The sequence below is a fragment of the Sminthopsis crassicaudata genome, chromosome 2 (assembly GCF_048593235.1).
Source record: "Sminthopsis crassicaudata isolate SCR6 chromosome 2, ASM4859323v1, whole genome shotgun sequence".
Classification (NCBI taxonomy): Eukaryota; Metazoa; Chordata; class Mammalia; order Dasyuromorphia; family Dasyuridae; genus Sminthopsis; species Sminthopsis crassicaudata.
Window position 1 is genome coordinate 224,091,371 of NC_133618.1, and position 15,217 is coordinate 224,106,587.

The 15,217-nt window shown below is 34.4% G+C and overlaps 1 protein-coding gene across 3 annotated transcripts in view; it reads right to left on the reverse strand.

Moving 5' to 3' along the window:
- Positions 1-14,160, reverse strand: part of SPDYA (speedy/RINGO cell cycle regulator family member A) — a 30,030-nt gene extending 15,870 nt beyond the window's left edge. Inside the window, exons 1-5 of one of the 3 annotated variants that reach the window (XM_074288260.1) lie at positions 13,982-14,160; positions 13,173-13,225; positions 11,955-12,209; positions 8,534-8,592; positions 2,380-2,465 (exon numbers count right to left, since the gene is read on the reverse strand). In XM_074288260.1, coding sequence (XP_074144361.1) covers positions 2,380-2,465; positions 8,534-8,592; positions 11,955-12,189 — 380 coding nt within the window. In that variant the 5' untranslated portion in view covers positions 12,190-12,209; positions 13,173-13,225; positions 13,982-14,160. Of the gene's footprint in view, positions 1-2,379; positions 2,466-8,533; positions 8,593-11,954; positions 12,210-13,172; positions 13,226-13,770; positions 13,919-13,981 lie in introns of those variants that run through there. The other 2 variants (XM_074288263.1, XM_074288261.1) reach the window with 2 other exon arrangements.
- Between the last annotated feature and the right edge of the window lie 1,057 nt (positions 14,161-15,217).

Here is a 15,217-nt window from a genome sequence, read left to right on the forward strand (position 1 = left end):
GTTCCAGCTTTATCACCACTAAGTAAATATATAAATAATCACAATCCCTCTGAGCATTCATTTCTTAGTATGTGGAATGGGAGGACTATATTAAATAATATGTATAAGGTATTTTAAAAACTAAAATATAACAGAAATGAATTACTGCAAATATTATGTCTTTTATAAATATTTCATATTTATATAGCATTTTATCCTTTACAAAACACCTCTCCCCAATCTTGTGAAATAGGTTAATATTCTGTTCATTTTACATATGAGGAAACTTGAGGTTCAAAGACATGAGGTTGACATGCTCACGATCACACAGTAAATGTTAGGGATTTTCTCTTCACTTCAACATCAAAATAATTTATTTCATATTCCTTTTCAAAGCAATTATAAACATATTTATGTATACATGAGCACAAAATTTTTTACAAACATTTGATAAACTACATTATATACATATAAGTTTTCCTTTACTTTAAAATATTAAGGTAAGATAAGATCTTGTCTTCTTAATTGTCATTATAATACAAATATTGACAACTTATAGGTACAAATTAATGTGAATAATGATTTCTATGAAGTGACTAGATATATTTAAATCTGTATGATTTGAAGTAATAATTGTATAAAATATGGCCATTAATTCCAGTCCAATGAAAAAATGTAGTGTAACTTCAAATAACACAAATGCTTAATGGGAATTCACTATTCACACTAATTGGGAACCAACTGAAGAACTGTAAAGGTACAGTGGCACAAAACCGATAAATTATCACAAAATTTCAAAATAACATACAGTTTTATGTATTAATCTATGTCTACTAGTCTTGAGAAGAGTTCTGATAGTCATTTGTGTAACATGCTCTAATAGCAATATTTTTCTAATGAATATTTAATACAACAGTATGAAATAGAAATTATCCTGGGAACTAAATGAAATTTGAATGTTAGGAATTTAGGAGTTTGGGAGAAAGGGCTTAATTCACAAATACAAACTATAGAATTGAATATTCAATCTATAAAATATATATATATATATATATATAACAAAGGTGTTAATTTTTACTCATCCTCATCATCATCAAGAATTATTATTCTTTGAAGAAGTAAGGAGGATTTTACAAATATTAGCTCATTTATCTTTTTTTTTAAAAGGAAGTTATGTTTTAATAAAGGAGACAATATATACATGTATATTCAGAATAAATAAAAAGAGAATAAATTCAAATGCAGTAAATACAAATTATTTTTTAGCTCACAAATTTTAGTAAGATTCTTGTTAAGAAATAAAACAAGTATAGATTCAGTTTCCCCTCTGCATTTGGAAATGTGTATTTATTCCATATTAAGGGATAGAATGCATGTCTATGTCTTTAATGACTGATTCAGATTTACATTTACCTTAAGAATTATCTTTTGTTGCTTACAGACTACAAATAATTCAACCTGTTTTTTCCATTTTCATAGTTACGTATTTAAGCTTTATTGTTAAATTCTTATAAACAGGAAATTATGTATGCTTACAAAAGTCTTTAAAAGAGCAACACTTCATTCAAATATAATAGAAAAAAAACTAGCTTTTAAAACCATCATAAGACTTTTGGGACACTTTATATATATTTTTTATTACAACTACAACACAAGTCTAATCTACAAAGGCTAGAGAACTGAGCTATTATCATTTATCTATCTATTTGTTTATTTATTTTTGCTGAGGCAATTGGGGTTAAGTGACTTGCCCAGGTTCACACAGCTAGGAAATGTTAAGTGTCTGAGGACACATTTGAACTTGGGTCCTCCTGACTTCAGGGTTGGTGTTCTATCTGCCACACCACCTAGCTGCGATCATTTTTAATAAATTAGAAAATTAAGGTAAAATATTTAAACTTAGTGGAAGAGCTCAAAAACAAAAAAGATTTACTTAGAAACCAGTGTTTAGTATTCTAAATCACGCATACTAAAAGGCAGTGAGGAATGAGTTTTTAAGTCAATAAATATTCTAATGACAAACTGGCAATTTCAAATTAAATACTCATCTTGGAAAAAATATTTTAAAACATTTGCAGCCCTACAAGATAAAATTAAATAATTGAATGGAAACACTTAAAAGTATAAAGCACTACAATAATGCAAATATTATTACCACTTATTAAAATTTTTGGCCTATGAATAAAAATAAAGTCTGGGAAAAGGACTAAAGAAATCCCTTTTCCAAAAAAAAAAAAAAAAAAAAAAAAAAAAAAAAATAAAACAAACCAAAAAAAAAACTTAAGACAATGCAATGACTTTAGATATAAAGTTTGCTATAATTTGTTACTTTATTCAGAATAAAGAACTTTATATAGGAAAAATCCTCCCACACAATCAAATGAAAGAAAATATACTTACAGAGCAATAAAGAAATTTATTCTGGTATGCTCGCTTATACTAAACTTAGCCCTCTTGAAGTAAACAAAGGTCATAGCCAGAAGATACTAGAGGAAAAGGGTTAAAATTTTAATATCAATGTTTTATATTTATAAGTAAAATTTACTTAAAATTATTAACATCTTTAAATTTTTTGATGATTTAATACAAAGTTATAAATTTTACATATTTTTAAAGACTTAAAATATTCTTTTACACATTTATTTGCATTTTATCTTTAAATTAATAAGCATTTATTTTCTCTCCCTCCCATCTCGCAGAAAAAATAAAAAAATCCTTAAAACAAATCTGCATAGTCAAGCAAAAAAAAATTATATATAGTTCATGACTAGAAACAACATATGTCTCATTCTAGATTTTAAATTGATCAATTTTTTATTAGGAGGCAATGATAAAGACAGAGTTTGTTATTGCAATGGTAGTTATTACAATGATGAGTTCTTAAGTCTTTCTGAAGCTTGTCATTACAGTATTGGTATCATATAAATTGTTGATTCTGCTCATTTCACTCTGCAGAAATTCATTCAAGTTTTTCCAGATTTTTCTGAATCCATCCTTTGGTTATTTCTTATAGGACAAGAGCATTTTCAATAATACATTCATATTTTTGTTTGTCCTTCATTCTTGAAGAGGACCATGACATCAGGGAGGTGATGCCATGACATGCAAGTAAATTGAATTTAAGTGAGGGAGGGCTGGGCAAGGTTACCTACTTCACTTTCCTCTCCAGAGCTATCTGGGTCCAGTGGCAAGTTCAAGACAACTGGAGATGGCCCTGGATGAAATGGAAGACCTTGACTTTTTTTAAGCTGTCTTCAACAGGGCTCAGTTTGACTAAGGCTACACACATTCAGCGAATATGGCTAAATAGCAATTCAGGCAATGAATCTCTTCTTTCACCTACTCATCTCCCCCATTCCCCCCCCCCAAAAGAAAACTAACTAAATAAATAAATGAACTAAATGGTGAAGATCCTCTGGGTTTCTGGCCAAATAAGAAATGATTGTGTTAGTAATTTGGGTTGTGGTTCAACTGAGTGTTCAACACCAAGACTTTCCATTTTCTTTGTTATTTTTTTTAAAAAAGGAATATTTATATTCTGCAATTGTTCAGCCATTTCTCAAATGTAACCCTTAGTTTTTAATTCTTTCCTGACTACAAAAAGAGATGCTACAAATATTTCTGAACAGATATTTTTTCTTTTTCTTTATGGCATAGGTCTAGTAGGGGAACTACTTCTATATTTAATTTTCTGTCTTCCATAATTAATATAAAAGAGTGAAAAAAGATGTAATGTCTTTGTCATAAATTTGTGATATGAATAGGTTCTTAAGGTTGGAAAACATTATTATAATACAGCATTATTATAATAATCATACATGCTGACAAAAAAGACCTCTTAAAAAGCCTATGTTGCCTATTCACTGAAAAATTGTTGAATTTGGAGCAGCTGGGTAACACAATGGATAGAGCACCAGCCCTTAAGTCAGGAGGACCTGAGTTCAAATCTGGCCTCAGCCACTTAACCCTTTCTACCTGTGTGACTCTGGGCAAGTCACTTAACCCCAACTGCCTCAGAGAAAAAAAAAATTGAATTTAAATGAGATTATTAAAAATTAATATAACATCAAATTTTATATGTACATGAACATGAAGAATATATTTAAGTGTATCATCCTACAAAAGCATCATGTAGTATATTTAGTATATGACATTATAATGGTATCATAGTATAATAGCAAAACATTAATGGTCACCTAGAATAATCATTCCTTGCTAAGCATTTTAAAGACCTGCAAAGAATGATTTAGGCCATACCAAAGTTAGTCATAGGGCACTAAAGATAATAGAAAATTCATATTAAAAAAAATATATCATCCCCTTGATTGAACCAGATAAATAAATGAGATTCACAACTAGAGCACAGTCTGGAAAGAAATTGAAAACAATAAGTAAGTGTAATTAGTGAATTTCATGTTTAGCTTTTTTCTTATACAGAATTTTATTCTGACATATCTTTGTAATGATTTAAATTGAATTCGGGTAGTAAGTTAATGTTTAATGGAGACTAAATCACCCCTGAATAAAAGGGATTGCAGATGACCTCATCTTTCAACTGAAACAGTTCTCCATAGTTTTAATTATCTCTTAAAGTGACAAATCTAATGTCCTTTTCTCAATCAAGGAAGACAAGTCCTTCTTGACCTCTCTGCAGGCTTTGGTTTCTGTGATCCTATTCTCTCTTGATTCTCCTTATCAGTCCAATCACGCCTCAATATCTTTTTTTGGATCTTCACACAGATAATGCCCACAAATTATCGGTGTCCCCCAACATTCTGTCCTACTCTCTCTTCTCTTCTCCCTCTTATTTCATTTGCTAATCTCATCAACTCTTATGGATTCAATTATCATCTCTATGGTGATATCAAGTAAGATTTATCCAGTCCTCACTGATGCATTGTTGGTGGAGTTGTGAAAAAATCCAACCATTCTGGACAGCAACTTGGAACTATGCCCAAAAAGTTATCAAACTGTGCATACCCTTTGATCCAGCAGTGCTACTACTGGGCTTATATCCCAAAGAAATACTAAAGAGGGGAAAGGGACCTGTATGTACCAAAATATTTGTGGCAGCTCTTTTCGTAATGGCTAGAAACTGGAAGATGAATGGATGTCCATCAATTGGAGAATGGTTGGGTAAATTATGGTATATGAAGGTTATGGAATATTATTGTTCTGTAAGAAATGACCAGCAGGATGATTTCAGAAAGGCTTGGAGAGACTTACATAAACTGATGCTGAGTGAAATGAGTAGAACCAAGAGATCATTATACACTTCAACAATGACACTGTATGAAGATGTATTCTGACTGAAGTGGATATCTTCAACATAGAGAAGATCTAATTCAGTTCCAGTTGATCAATGATGGACAGAATCAGCTATACCCAGAGAAAGAACACTGGGAATTGAGTGTAAACTGTTTGCACTATTGTCTTTCTACCCAGGTTACTTTTACCTTCTGACTCCAATTCTTACTGTGTAACAAGAAATTCGGTTTTACACACATATATTGTATCTAGCATATACTGTAACACATGTATGGGATTGTCTGTCATCTAGGGGAGGAGGTAGAGGGAGGGAGGGAAAATTTGGGAAAGGAGTAAAAGGGATAATGTTGTAAAAAAATTACCCATGCATATGTACTGTCAATAAAATTAATTAAAATAAAGGAAAAAAAATTATCCATCTCTCATCATATAGTTGTTCATCTCCAACTGTCAATTAGAAATCTCAAAATGGATCTCCTGATGACTTCTTAAATTCAATATAACCTCCACTTTTCCTAACTTACTTATAACTGTTGAAAATATCATCATTCTCCTATCACCCAGTCTTAAAGGCACTACTATCCTCCTTATCAACCAATCTTAAAATCCAAGTATCAAACTCAATTCCTCCTCTCACAATCCACATTCAATCTTTCACTAAGTCCTATAATTCAACTTATCAAACATTTCTCATATATTCCCTGCTTCTTTGCTCTGACATTACTACCATTCTAATGTATACCCTCAGCATTTCATACCTGGAATACTACAACCTGATTATTGGTCTCCCAGCTACATATTTTTTTTTCATTCCTGTCTATTCTTCATTTATCTGTCAAAGTGGTCTTTTAAAAATGAAAGTCTAACCATAAATTCCAGTGGTTCCCTATCAATTTCAGGACCAAATATAAAATGCTCTGGTCTCTTTCTATCTTTCCATTTATTTTACACTCCCTTTCTCTTTCCACATCATCACTCTTATGATGATGATACTGGCCTCCTTACGATTTCTCAAAGGCACTTATCTCTTAATTTCAGGCATTTTCACTAGTTCCCAATGCTTCAAATGTCTTCCTCATCTCCACCTCTTAGCTTCAAGTTACAGCTAAAATTCCATCTTCTTGTATTCTGATGGAAGTGGATATCTTCAACATAAAGAAGATCCAACTCACTTCCAGCTGATCCATGATGGACAGAAACAACTACACCCAGAGAAGGAACACTGGGAATTGAATGTAAAATATTAGCATTACTGTCTATCTACCCAGGTTACTTATACCTTCGGAATCCAATACTTAACATGCAACAAGAAAATTGGATTTACACACATATATTATATCTAGGTTATACTGTAACACATGTAAAATGTATGGGATTGCCTGTCATCTAGGGAAGGGAGTAGAGGGAGGGAGGGGAAAATCTGGAAAAATGAATACAAGGGATAATGTTATAAAAAAATTACTCATGCATATAAACTGTCAAAAATTTATAATTATAAAATTAATAAAAAGATAAAAGATAAAAAAAATAAAAGTCCATCTTCTACCGGTATAAATGGAAGATAATCTCAGAAGGGAAGGTATTAATGGAGAAGGATGGTAGTAAAGTAAGAGTAGTAGGACAGTTCTTTTGCCAACATAAGTCTAGGTAAAAAGACCTTAGCCCAGGTACTGCTGCTTTTTCTATGACATCAGGCAAGTCACAGTCAAGCACATTAGTTTTCCTATATATAAAGGCTGGAAGTATTTGTCAGTCTATAAGAGGTATTTAAGTCTGTTAACTGTTTTGTTAATTTGTAAACACTGCCATCTGCTGTTCAATATCGTCAATTGTTGGGACTACATATTATTTTAAATAAAATTTTGTCTGAGATTGCCTTTTAAATCCAATAGAGAGGAATGTATTAATTTTGAAATAATTCTGCCATAGTGAAACAAATAATTATTAGCCATCTAATTCAATTCAATAAACATTTAAGCAAATTAAATGCTCCCTTATTTTCAAGCTTATATCCTATCAAAGATAAACAAATATACAATAACAATTCTTTTGGTGGAGGAGGGAAGTATACAAACTGAAGAAATTAGGAAAAGGTATTATGAAATAGGTGTCACATAAATTGAGCTTGAAAGAATCTAGTAATTCAAAAGGAAGAAGTAGGAAAAGCATTCAAACTATATAGAAAATGGGGCATCTAGGTGGTGCCACAGTGGATAGAGCTCCAGCCCTGAAGTCCGGAGGACCTGTGTGACCCAGGGCAAGTTACTAAACTCCAATTGCCTCAGCAAAACAAACAAACAAAACAAAACCCCACAGAATATATATAAAATAAGTTATACAAAGACATGGAGGTGAGAGCTGGAATGTCTTATGCATATAGGTCGGTGGCCATGTGAATAAAAGAAAAGAACAGATGTAATAGAAGTAAAATAGAGTAACTATTCAGATATAGGTGGTGAAGGAGAATGAAAAAAGGATGATTTCAATTTTAGTGATGAAGTTAGAGGTACCCTTGACAAAAATAATTAAGTTAGGGTGAGATTTGGAATTCAGTGGGAAAATAATTTAAGAAATTCTATTTTAGACATGTTGGTCAACCAGATTCTTTTCCCATTTCCATACCTGTCACTTTATAATAAATATATGATGATGATTTTTCCATACCTACCTAAATAAAATTGAATGTTTTCCCCATTAAAAAAAACAAAACAAAACAAAAATAAAAACAAACAAACAAACAAACAAACAAAAACATGTATTCCTGCTGCAATCAGGAATACTCAGAAGGGCTTTTGCTGTTTATGTGGGATTATTTTTCCCCCTACTATACCATACAGCACGCAACAACTTTATTCTATATTGAGAGTTCCAAAGTAGGATCTCTTTAAAATGCCCATTTTTAAAAATTACCACTGTGACTTTTTATCTGAATTTCTTAAAAATTATTAAAATGCAGAGTAGAATATATTAACCTAAATATTACATTGCTTTCCACCATGACAACTGTTATAATGTTTAATGATCTAAAATCTACAAGACCCCTCATTATACTCAATCAGCATCCTATAGTCCTGAAAATAGAACTGGTGAATGTGCCAAAGTGTAGGTCACAGTTCTAGATTTTAATGTTCTTACCCCAAAAAATTCACACAAACTAAAATTATGAAGCAATAAAAACACATTTCTTTTCTTAATTCTGATCAATATCTCACTTTTTAAGATTCTTAAGATGCAGTCCAGATACCAATGTGTCACTTGCTAATCCTTATATGCTTACAAAATTTACCTTATCTGCAATTTTACAGCAGCAATCCATCCATAAGAAATCTTGAATCAAGTCATCATCTGCAATAACAGATTACTACTTTTATTTTTAAAATAAACTCCTCTTGAAGAATTTCTACATAATGAGTCATAAATATTTGTTATGAAGATAAATAAGGATGGTCAAAACAGAGATGTCCTACAATTCCCAGGCACTGCAATGTCTTCTACAGCAAGGATTATCCAAATAACTGTTGCTTTTAGCAGTTACCTTCAACATCTGATTGGCTTGTGTATATAAAATGAGATTGGAAGGAGAAGAGATGATTATAAATTACTATATACTATTGTAGGCAATAGGATTTTAAGAGATTTACTTTGGGGCAGCTCTAGATTTTCCTTCTTTTTCTAAAAGGAATGCAAATCAACTTATCTATATATGTTCAATGAATTGCAATTTATTTATTTTACCTATTAAGATACTCTATATCACTTTTTTTTGTCAAACACTTTTATCAAATTTTGAATGAAAATCTGGAAAAAAAATTGCTGTTTGCTGAACCCAAAGCATAGAAAACATTTTATTTTTTTACTGAACTATTATCTACTTTTTAAAAAGCAATCTAATAACTGACTTTAAACAAGAATTTAAAATATATATTTTCCAAAATTACTAAATCAGAACAAAGCTGAAACAATGTATTTTTCTACACCTATTATTGAACTAAATCCTCATAAGCAAAATGTTGTTATAATTAAAAGCATACTGCTTCACAAAAGCAGCAAAAAAAACAAAAACAAAAAAAAAAAAACAGTGAAAAGCTTGTGTAACCTCAACTAAGCCAGATCACTGTAAGCATATGGAAATAACACAAAGAGATCAAATATATCTGATACAGAACAATCCTGTCAGTGCTCTGAGATGATATATTCTCATCATCAATGACAATGGAACTACTATAACTGAACTTATCACTTCATTACCTGATTGCCTATTTGAAGAAGTTGTGACATTTAAAATGAGATAGTAGTTCCACCTGACCCAATATACACATTACTGTGTATAAAGACAACAATTTCAAAGGCACTCAGAGATCATTTTTCCAAATCTCAAAAATCCAAGACGCAAAAAAAACCTTTCAAAATAAAAATCCAAACATGGCTTTTTAAAAGTTACTAAATTAGAAAATTCCCAAATAATTAAAGTGATCAAGAATGGTATTATAACAACAAATAAGTGAAGGAGAAGATATCAGAAAAGAGCAACACATACTTTTATCATTTCTATAGCTTTCACCATTCTCTATAGTAGCCTACATTTTTAAAATTAAGAATTGAGTAAAAGGTACAAAAAAATTATTCCAATTTTTTTTTAACTTAAAAAAAATTTTGCTTTGGGGAACTAAAGGACAGCCTTGAGGGTTCCCTTTAAAAAATGACCTCCATGTATATATGTTATAACTTTGTCTAAATAATCCCTGAGGATCAGTTATCAGGCCTGGCATAAATTTCTCTAGAAGCCAATTGTAGATGATATTGTGCTTAATAGTCCTCACTATAAGTAATATAGTGCTCACAATAGGTTTTCATTAATAACATCCATGGTCTAAAGAGACTGGATTTAGTCATTTATGAAAGAAAAATCAGGTGGATGAACACATATAGACCAGATCATGCCACGAAGCTCATTGAATATGCAGTGAAGATGGTCAATGAGTGGGATGCAGAATGGAATGTGAAGATGTCAAACTGGTTTTTATTTGGGAATTTAGACAATGCTTGTAATGATTCTAAGGTGCTCCCTGTTGCAAAAGCCTGTCTCTTTAAAAGCAATATTCTACCATAACCATACTTCTGGAAAATGCATGTTAGGTAGGGTATAAAATTGTTTTAGCACATTTCCAGAGACAACTCACTTATGGAAAATGGTATAAAAGGCATTAACAAGAATATGTATGGTCAGAAAAGAGTGTATACTGGATTATATTCAGGATGTGGTTTGAAAACTATAATTACTGTTCAGTTGTGCCTGACTCTTTGTGATCCCATTTGGGTTTTCTTAGCTAAGATAATGCAGTGATTTGCCCTTTTCTTTCTCCAATGCATTTTACAGATGAGGAAACTACGCTAAACAGGGTTAAGTGTCTTGCTGAAGGTCATTCAGCTAGTAGGTGTCTGAAGTAACATTTGAATTCAGGAATATGAGTCTTTCTGACTCCAAGTCCAGCCTTCTATCTGTGCCCACCTAACTGTCCCGAAAGAGGAAAGTCTCAATTACATTGGGCTGTAGTACTTAGAAAGATATGGATAAGATGAAGTGATATGGATGACATTTACTTTGTACCAGTGAAAGAAGTACTCACATCAATGGATCCACTAGATTATTTTGTTTTAAAAGTTAAGATTGCTTTTAAAATTCAATTTTGCATCTGACAGCAATTATTAATAGTCATGATAGTCTTCTTTTGAAAAAACTGTAATACATTTTTGCCTAATCAGTTTCTTTCCCATTTCCTAAATGACCTAAAGGATAGAGGAGTCTTCTACCCCTCCTTACAGGATCAGGTGTGGATGCTGGGAGAAACTACAAACCAACAGCTTTTCTGCAGGCTACTTTTATTCATAACCTAATAAAGCTTATCAATAGTGAGATAAGGAAAGAACCATAGGCTTCTAGAGCATCAATCAGAGATTAGAATATGTCTTTACTGTCTTCTTTTTTTCTATACTTTCTCCCCCAATTCTCCATAACTTTTTCCTAAGTTTCCCTCTCTTCTTTCTCTCAATATGTCACAATGCTATTACAAAAAAGGAATGTTGTTCTCAGACCTTTTACAGTCCTTGTGCTATCTCTAGAATCTTTTTGATTTCGTTAATGTCCTAGATGTCTTCTACAACTCTCCAGCCCCAGTTCTTATTCTAATTCATATTGTTATTGCCAACAACCATCCTAGATCAACATCAAGTACCACACACTTTTTTGGTAGATCAAAGAAGGATCTTATTCTCTGATAATTAGTGAAATGTATCAGTGTAACAAACATCATATGCTCTGGGCAAACAATTATGTCAATCTCACACTTAATCTCACTGATGAAGGATAATATTAAATAATTTAACGGGTTGATCAATTTTTGTGTTTTACTCCAAAGATTGCATTAGTACTATTAATCCCATTTCTTACTTAAAACTTCATATCAGACAAAAATAAACCCAAACTGTAAACATATTTTCCAGAATTGGTATCAGTTACTCTGATATGAGCCATTAAATCAGCAAGTCATGTAAGAAAATCTGGTTAGTATAGAAGAAACTATAGATTTATTAAGAGTGAGAAGTCTGATAGGAAATAAGATAGTCATATGACAATGGAAAACGAGTAATAGCTGTTTCTGTAACTAATTTTTGCATTCTTACACAACTATTAAAATACTTTAACCTACCAAATAATTTAAAGAAAGCAGTCATTTCTTGACGTTGTATAACTAAACACGGTCCTTTAGAACGTTTAGACTTGTTACTATTATGTGCATTTTTTTCAGATGTTTGCCAACTCTCTTTAAAAATAGGACGCTTAAGATTGATAGCTTTTTTTGGCTGATGAGATCTACTTGATCCTGATTTTACATGAACAGTGACAGTTGGCGGTGTCTCACAACAGATCTGATTGTGTCTCATTCTGGTTATTGAAAAGAGTCCTACAAGTAACAAAACAAGAAAAATTTATCATATTGAATTTCATTTCCACATAAAATCGGTAGCATTTGCATAATCTTAATATTGTCAGTATTATATTAGAAAACAGTAAAAAAAAAAAAAAACACCTATCTTTGTATTCACAAGCACTAGGGTAAATTTTAAAATTCACTCAATTATCCAAAAAGCACTTATTCAGTTTTTAATAAAAAAATTCAGATCATCCTTAATAATCATGAACTTCAGCAATGAAATGAACGTTGAGTGACTGATCAAATGAAAAAAATCCTTAATTTTTTGAAGTTATTATAAATGGATAAATGACTAGGCCATGAAAGCATAAAAATCATATAGAATAAGCACAAATGAAATCTTATCACAAAATTATCTAACATTTAACGATATGCAGTCAGTTGTACTATATGATAACCAGGCACAAATGGTAAGCAGTTTACATAAAAGTCTACAATTAGCATTATTTATATAATTAGTCCAAGCATTTTTGAAGTAATCAAGGGAAAAGTACTACATCCAATGGGTATCTACTATGACTTTAAGCATTGCAAAAGTCATAGTAGATACCCATTGGATCTAGCACTTCTGAATAAACCACATAGATTTACTCTATAGGAAATATCTACAATTTCATTCTTCCCATGCATAACGATTTAATATTTCATTGAAATTATCCAGGAGATATATTATTGCTTACAGAATTAACAATTCTATGACATTTGGCCGCCTCTAAATTCATGCAAATTTGTGAATTTACAGGAATAGCCTATCCTGAAACAGTTTAAACAGGAAACTCAAGTGCACAATAATGTACAAGGTTATAGCTGTGCACAAACACTGGAAGATGGCTGAGGTACAAAGGACCCATTCCCAAACAAAACTACTGCAATGGCAGGGTGAATCCATAACGCAATAGCTAGGAGATGTTTCATGCTCTAGTCTGAACTCACCTGTTCTAGCAGCCAGCTACCTGAAGTGTGTGGCCCGCGGGCACTGCCCTCTACTGGAAGCAAAAAGTACAGCCATGAGTGAAATTCCAGCCGCGCAAAATCAAGAGGGGGGGCCTCCCTAGAGTTCTTAGCTAGCTAGGAGCGTGTGCACACCGACCTACACACCCCCGAACACCCCATCACAACACGCCCACACACCTCTCGCACCCTTCAGTGCGCACTCGTCACATCCAGCCCACCTCTCGAAGCCCACTTATCACCTATCCAGCCTCTTCCCGTTCAACGCACTTCTCACATCCCCACTCCCTGCCCCTGGAAGCATACTCATCACACTACATACCTCCCCCCGAACTCATCCCACTTTTCCTCCTCTTCCCCAGTGCATTTACCCCACATTCAAATTGTCTTTGCTCCCCCCTCGATGCACCCTCACCCCGCCTACATGTTCCTTCCCCCCTCGATGCACCCTCACCCCGCCCCCACGCCCCTTTCCTCACGGGCTCCCACATCAAAAGGGCCGCTTCGCACACTTTAGATGCGGCCTGACTCGAGAGCCCAGCCACATGCGCTGATACCCAATAGGGCCCCTCTGGCTTACTCCGTTCCCCTTCGCTCCCACCGCCCCACCGGCTACTCTTGGAGCGAGGAAGGGAGAGAGACCAGGCAGCCTCGGTCTGGGGAACAGTTCAGGAAAAAGCCCCGCGGGAAGGCGCTCTCGGTGGACGTCCCTCGTCGTTCGCTCGCTCTCCGGAGTCTCCGGGGCAAAGGTGATCTCCTGAGGCAACCAAACCTGGAGATGGGGGAGGTACCTGAGTGACAGAATGCCTGGGCTCTAGGTTTGTAGAACAAATGGCGAGCAGGGGCAAGTCCTGTAGCTTCCGGCCTCAGGGAAAGCCGAGAGCAGTTACTTCGCTCGACGGCAAACAGCTGCACACCACGGGACACTCCGAACCTCCCGCCAACTCAGAGAGGGGGAGCGTGAAGGAGCGCGAGTCCAGGCTTCAGGCGGCCAATCAGAGGCTGCAGAGGAGCCCTGGGCGGGGCGCCACGCGACCCATCCCCGTGTCACGTGCCCTTTTACCTAGTGCTCCAGAGCTCTCGGGTCGCCTTATGACAGCTGGGGAGTCAATGGTCAGCAAATGTTAGGTCTAGTGAAGCTGCCGGCGATAATTAACGCCCTTCTTTGTGGCCGTTTTGTCCATCCGGGCAAGTCTGTCGGGGCCTGTTTTTTCATCAGTGCTAGGCCCTTCCCGTGCTCAGGCGTCCACAGGGCACCAGTGGTCCCGGTCTGGCACAGGGGAGAGGCGGGGAAGGCTTCGCTCTGCTCGATGTGCATGGCTTGTCATACACTCGTTCTAATAAATAAGCGAATTAAATATTGGACAGAAATTTTTTTTTCCTTTTAAGGCAACTTTTTTTTTGGCAGGGATGGGGATGGGGAGGTTATCCTAGAACCTAATAAAGTATAAGCAAAACCCGTTGGCTATATTCTTCCAGAGAAATTTTTTTAGATTCAACTCGGGGCCAGGATTATGTAGTAGCGAGAGCAGGAGCCTAAAAATCAAGATCCAAGGGAGTCTGTGGTTGGCTGTGACTCAGCTAAGTTATCTGAAGAAAATAAAAAGAGCAAAGTTGAATCTTATCCTAGTTGGACTAGATTAGATTTAGAGCTGGAAGAGATTGTGAAAGATCTAATCCAATCTCTTTTGGCAGATCAGCAGAAGTCACAACTTCCCTCTGGCAGACTCCCCTAATGGCCTCTCAAAGTCAGGGAGAGGGCTATATTTTGTTTCTTCCACCTGCTGTTCAACAGGTTCTTTTTAATGGCACTAAAAGGTTCATGACTAGGGAGTGTTTTTGGTCAAGTTGACAAACACCTCAACACATAAGGAGAGCTCTAAAGACAGAAAATAAACAGGGTAATCTTTCTCTGAAGGAACAAGGGAGTTTCAGACAGGACCGCTTGCATGAACACACAAAGGTGTAGGATTGAAAGATAGCTTTTTCAGTCCATCTTTGTACTGAACCATTGCCAATAAGTGAGC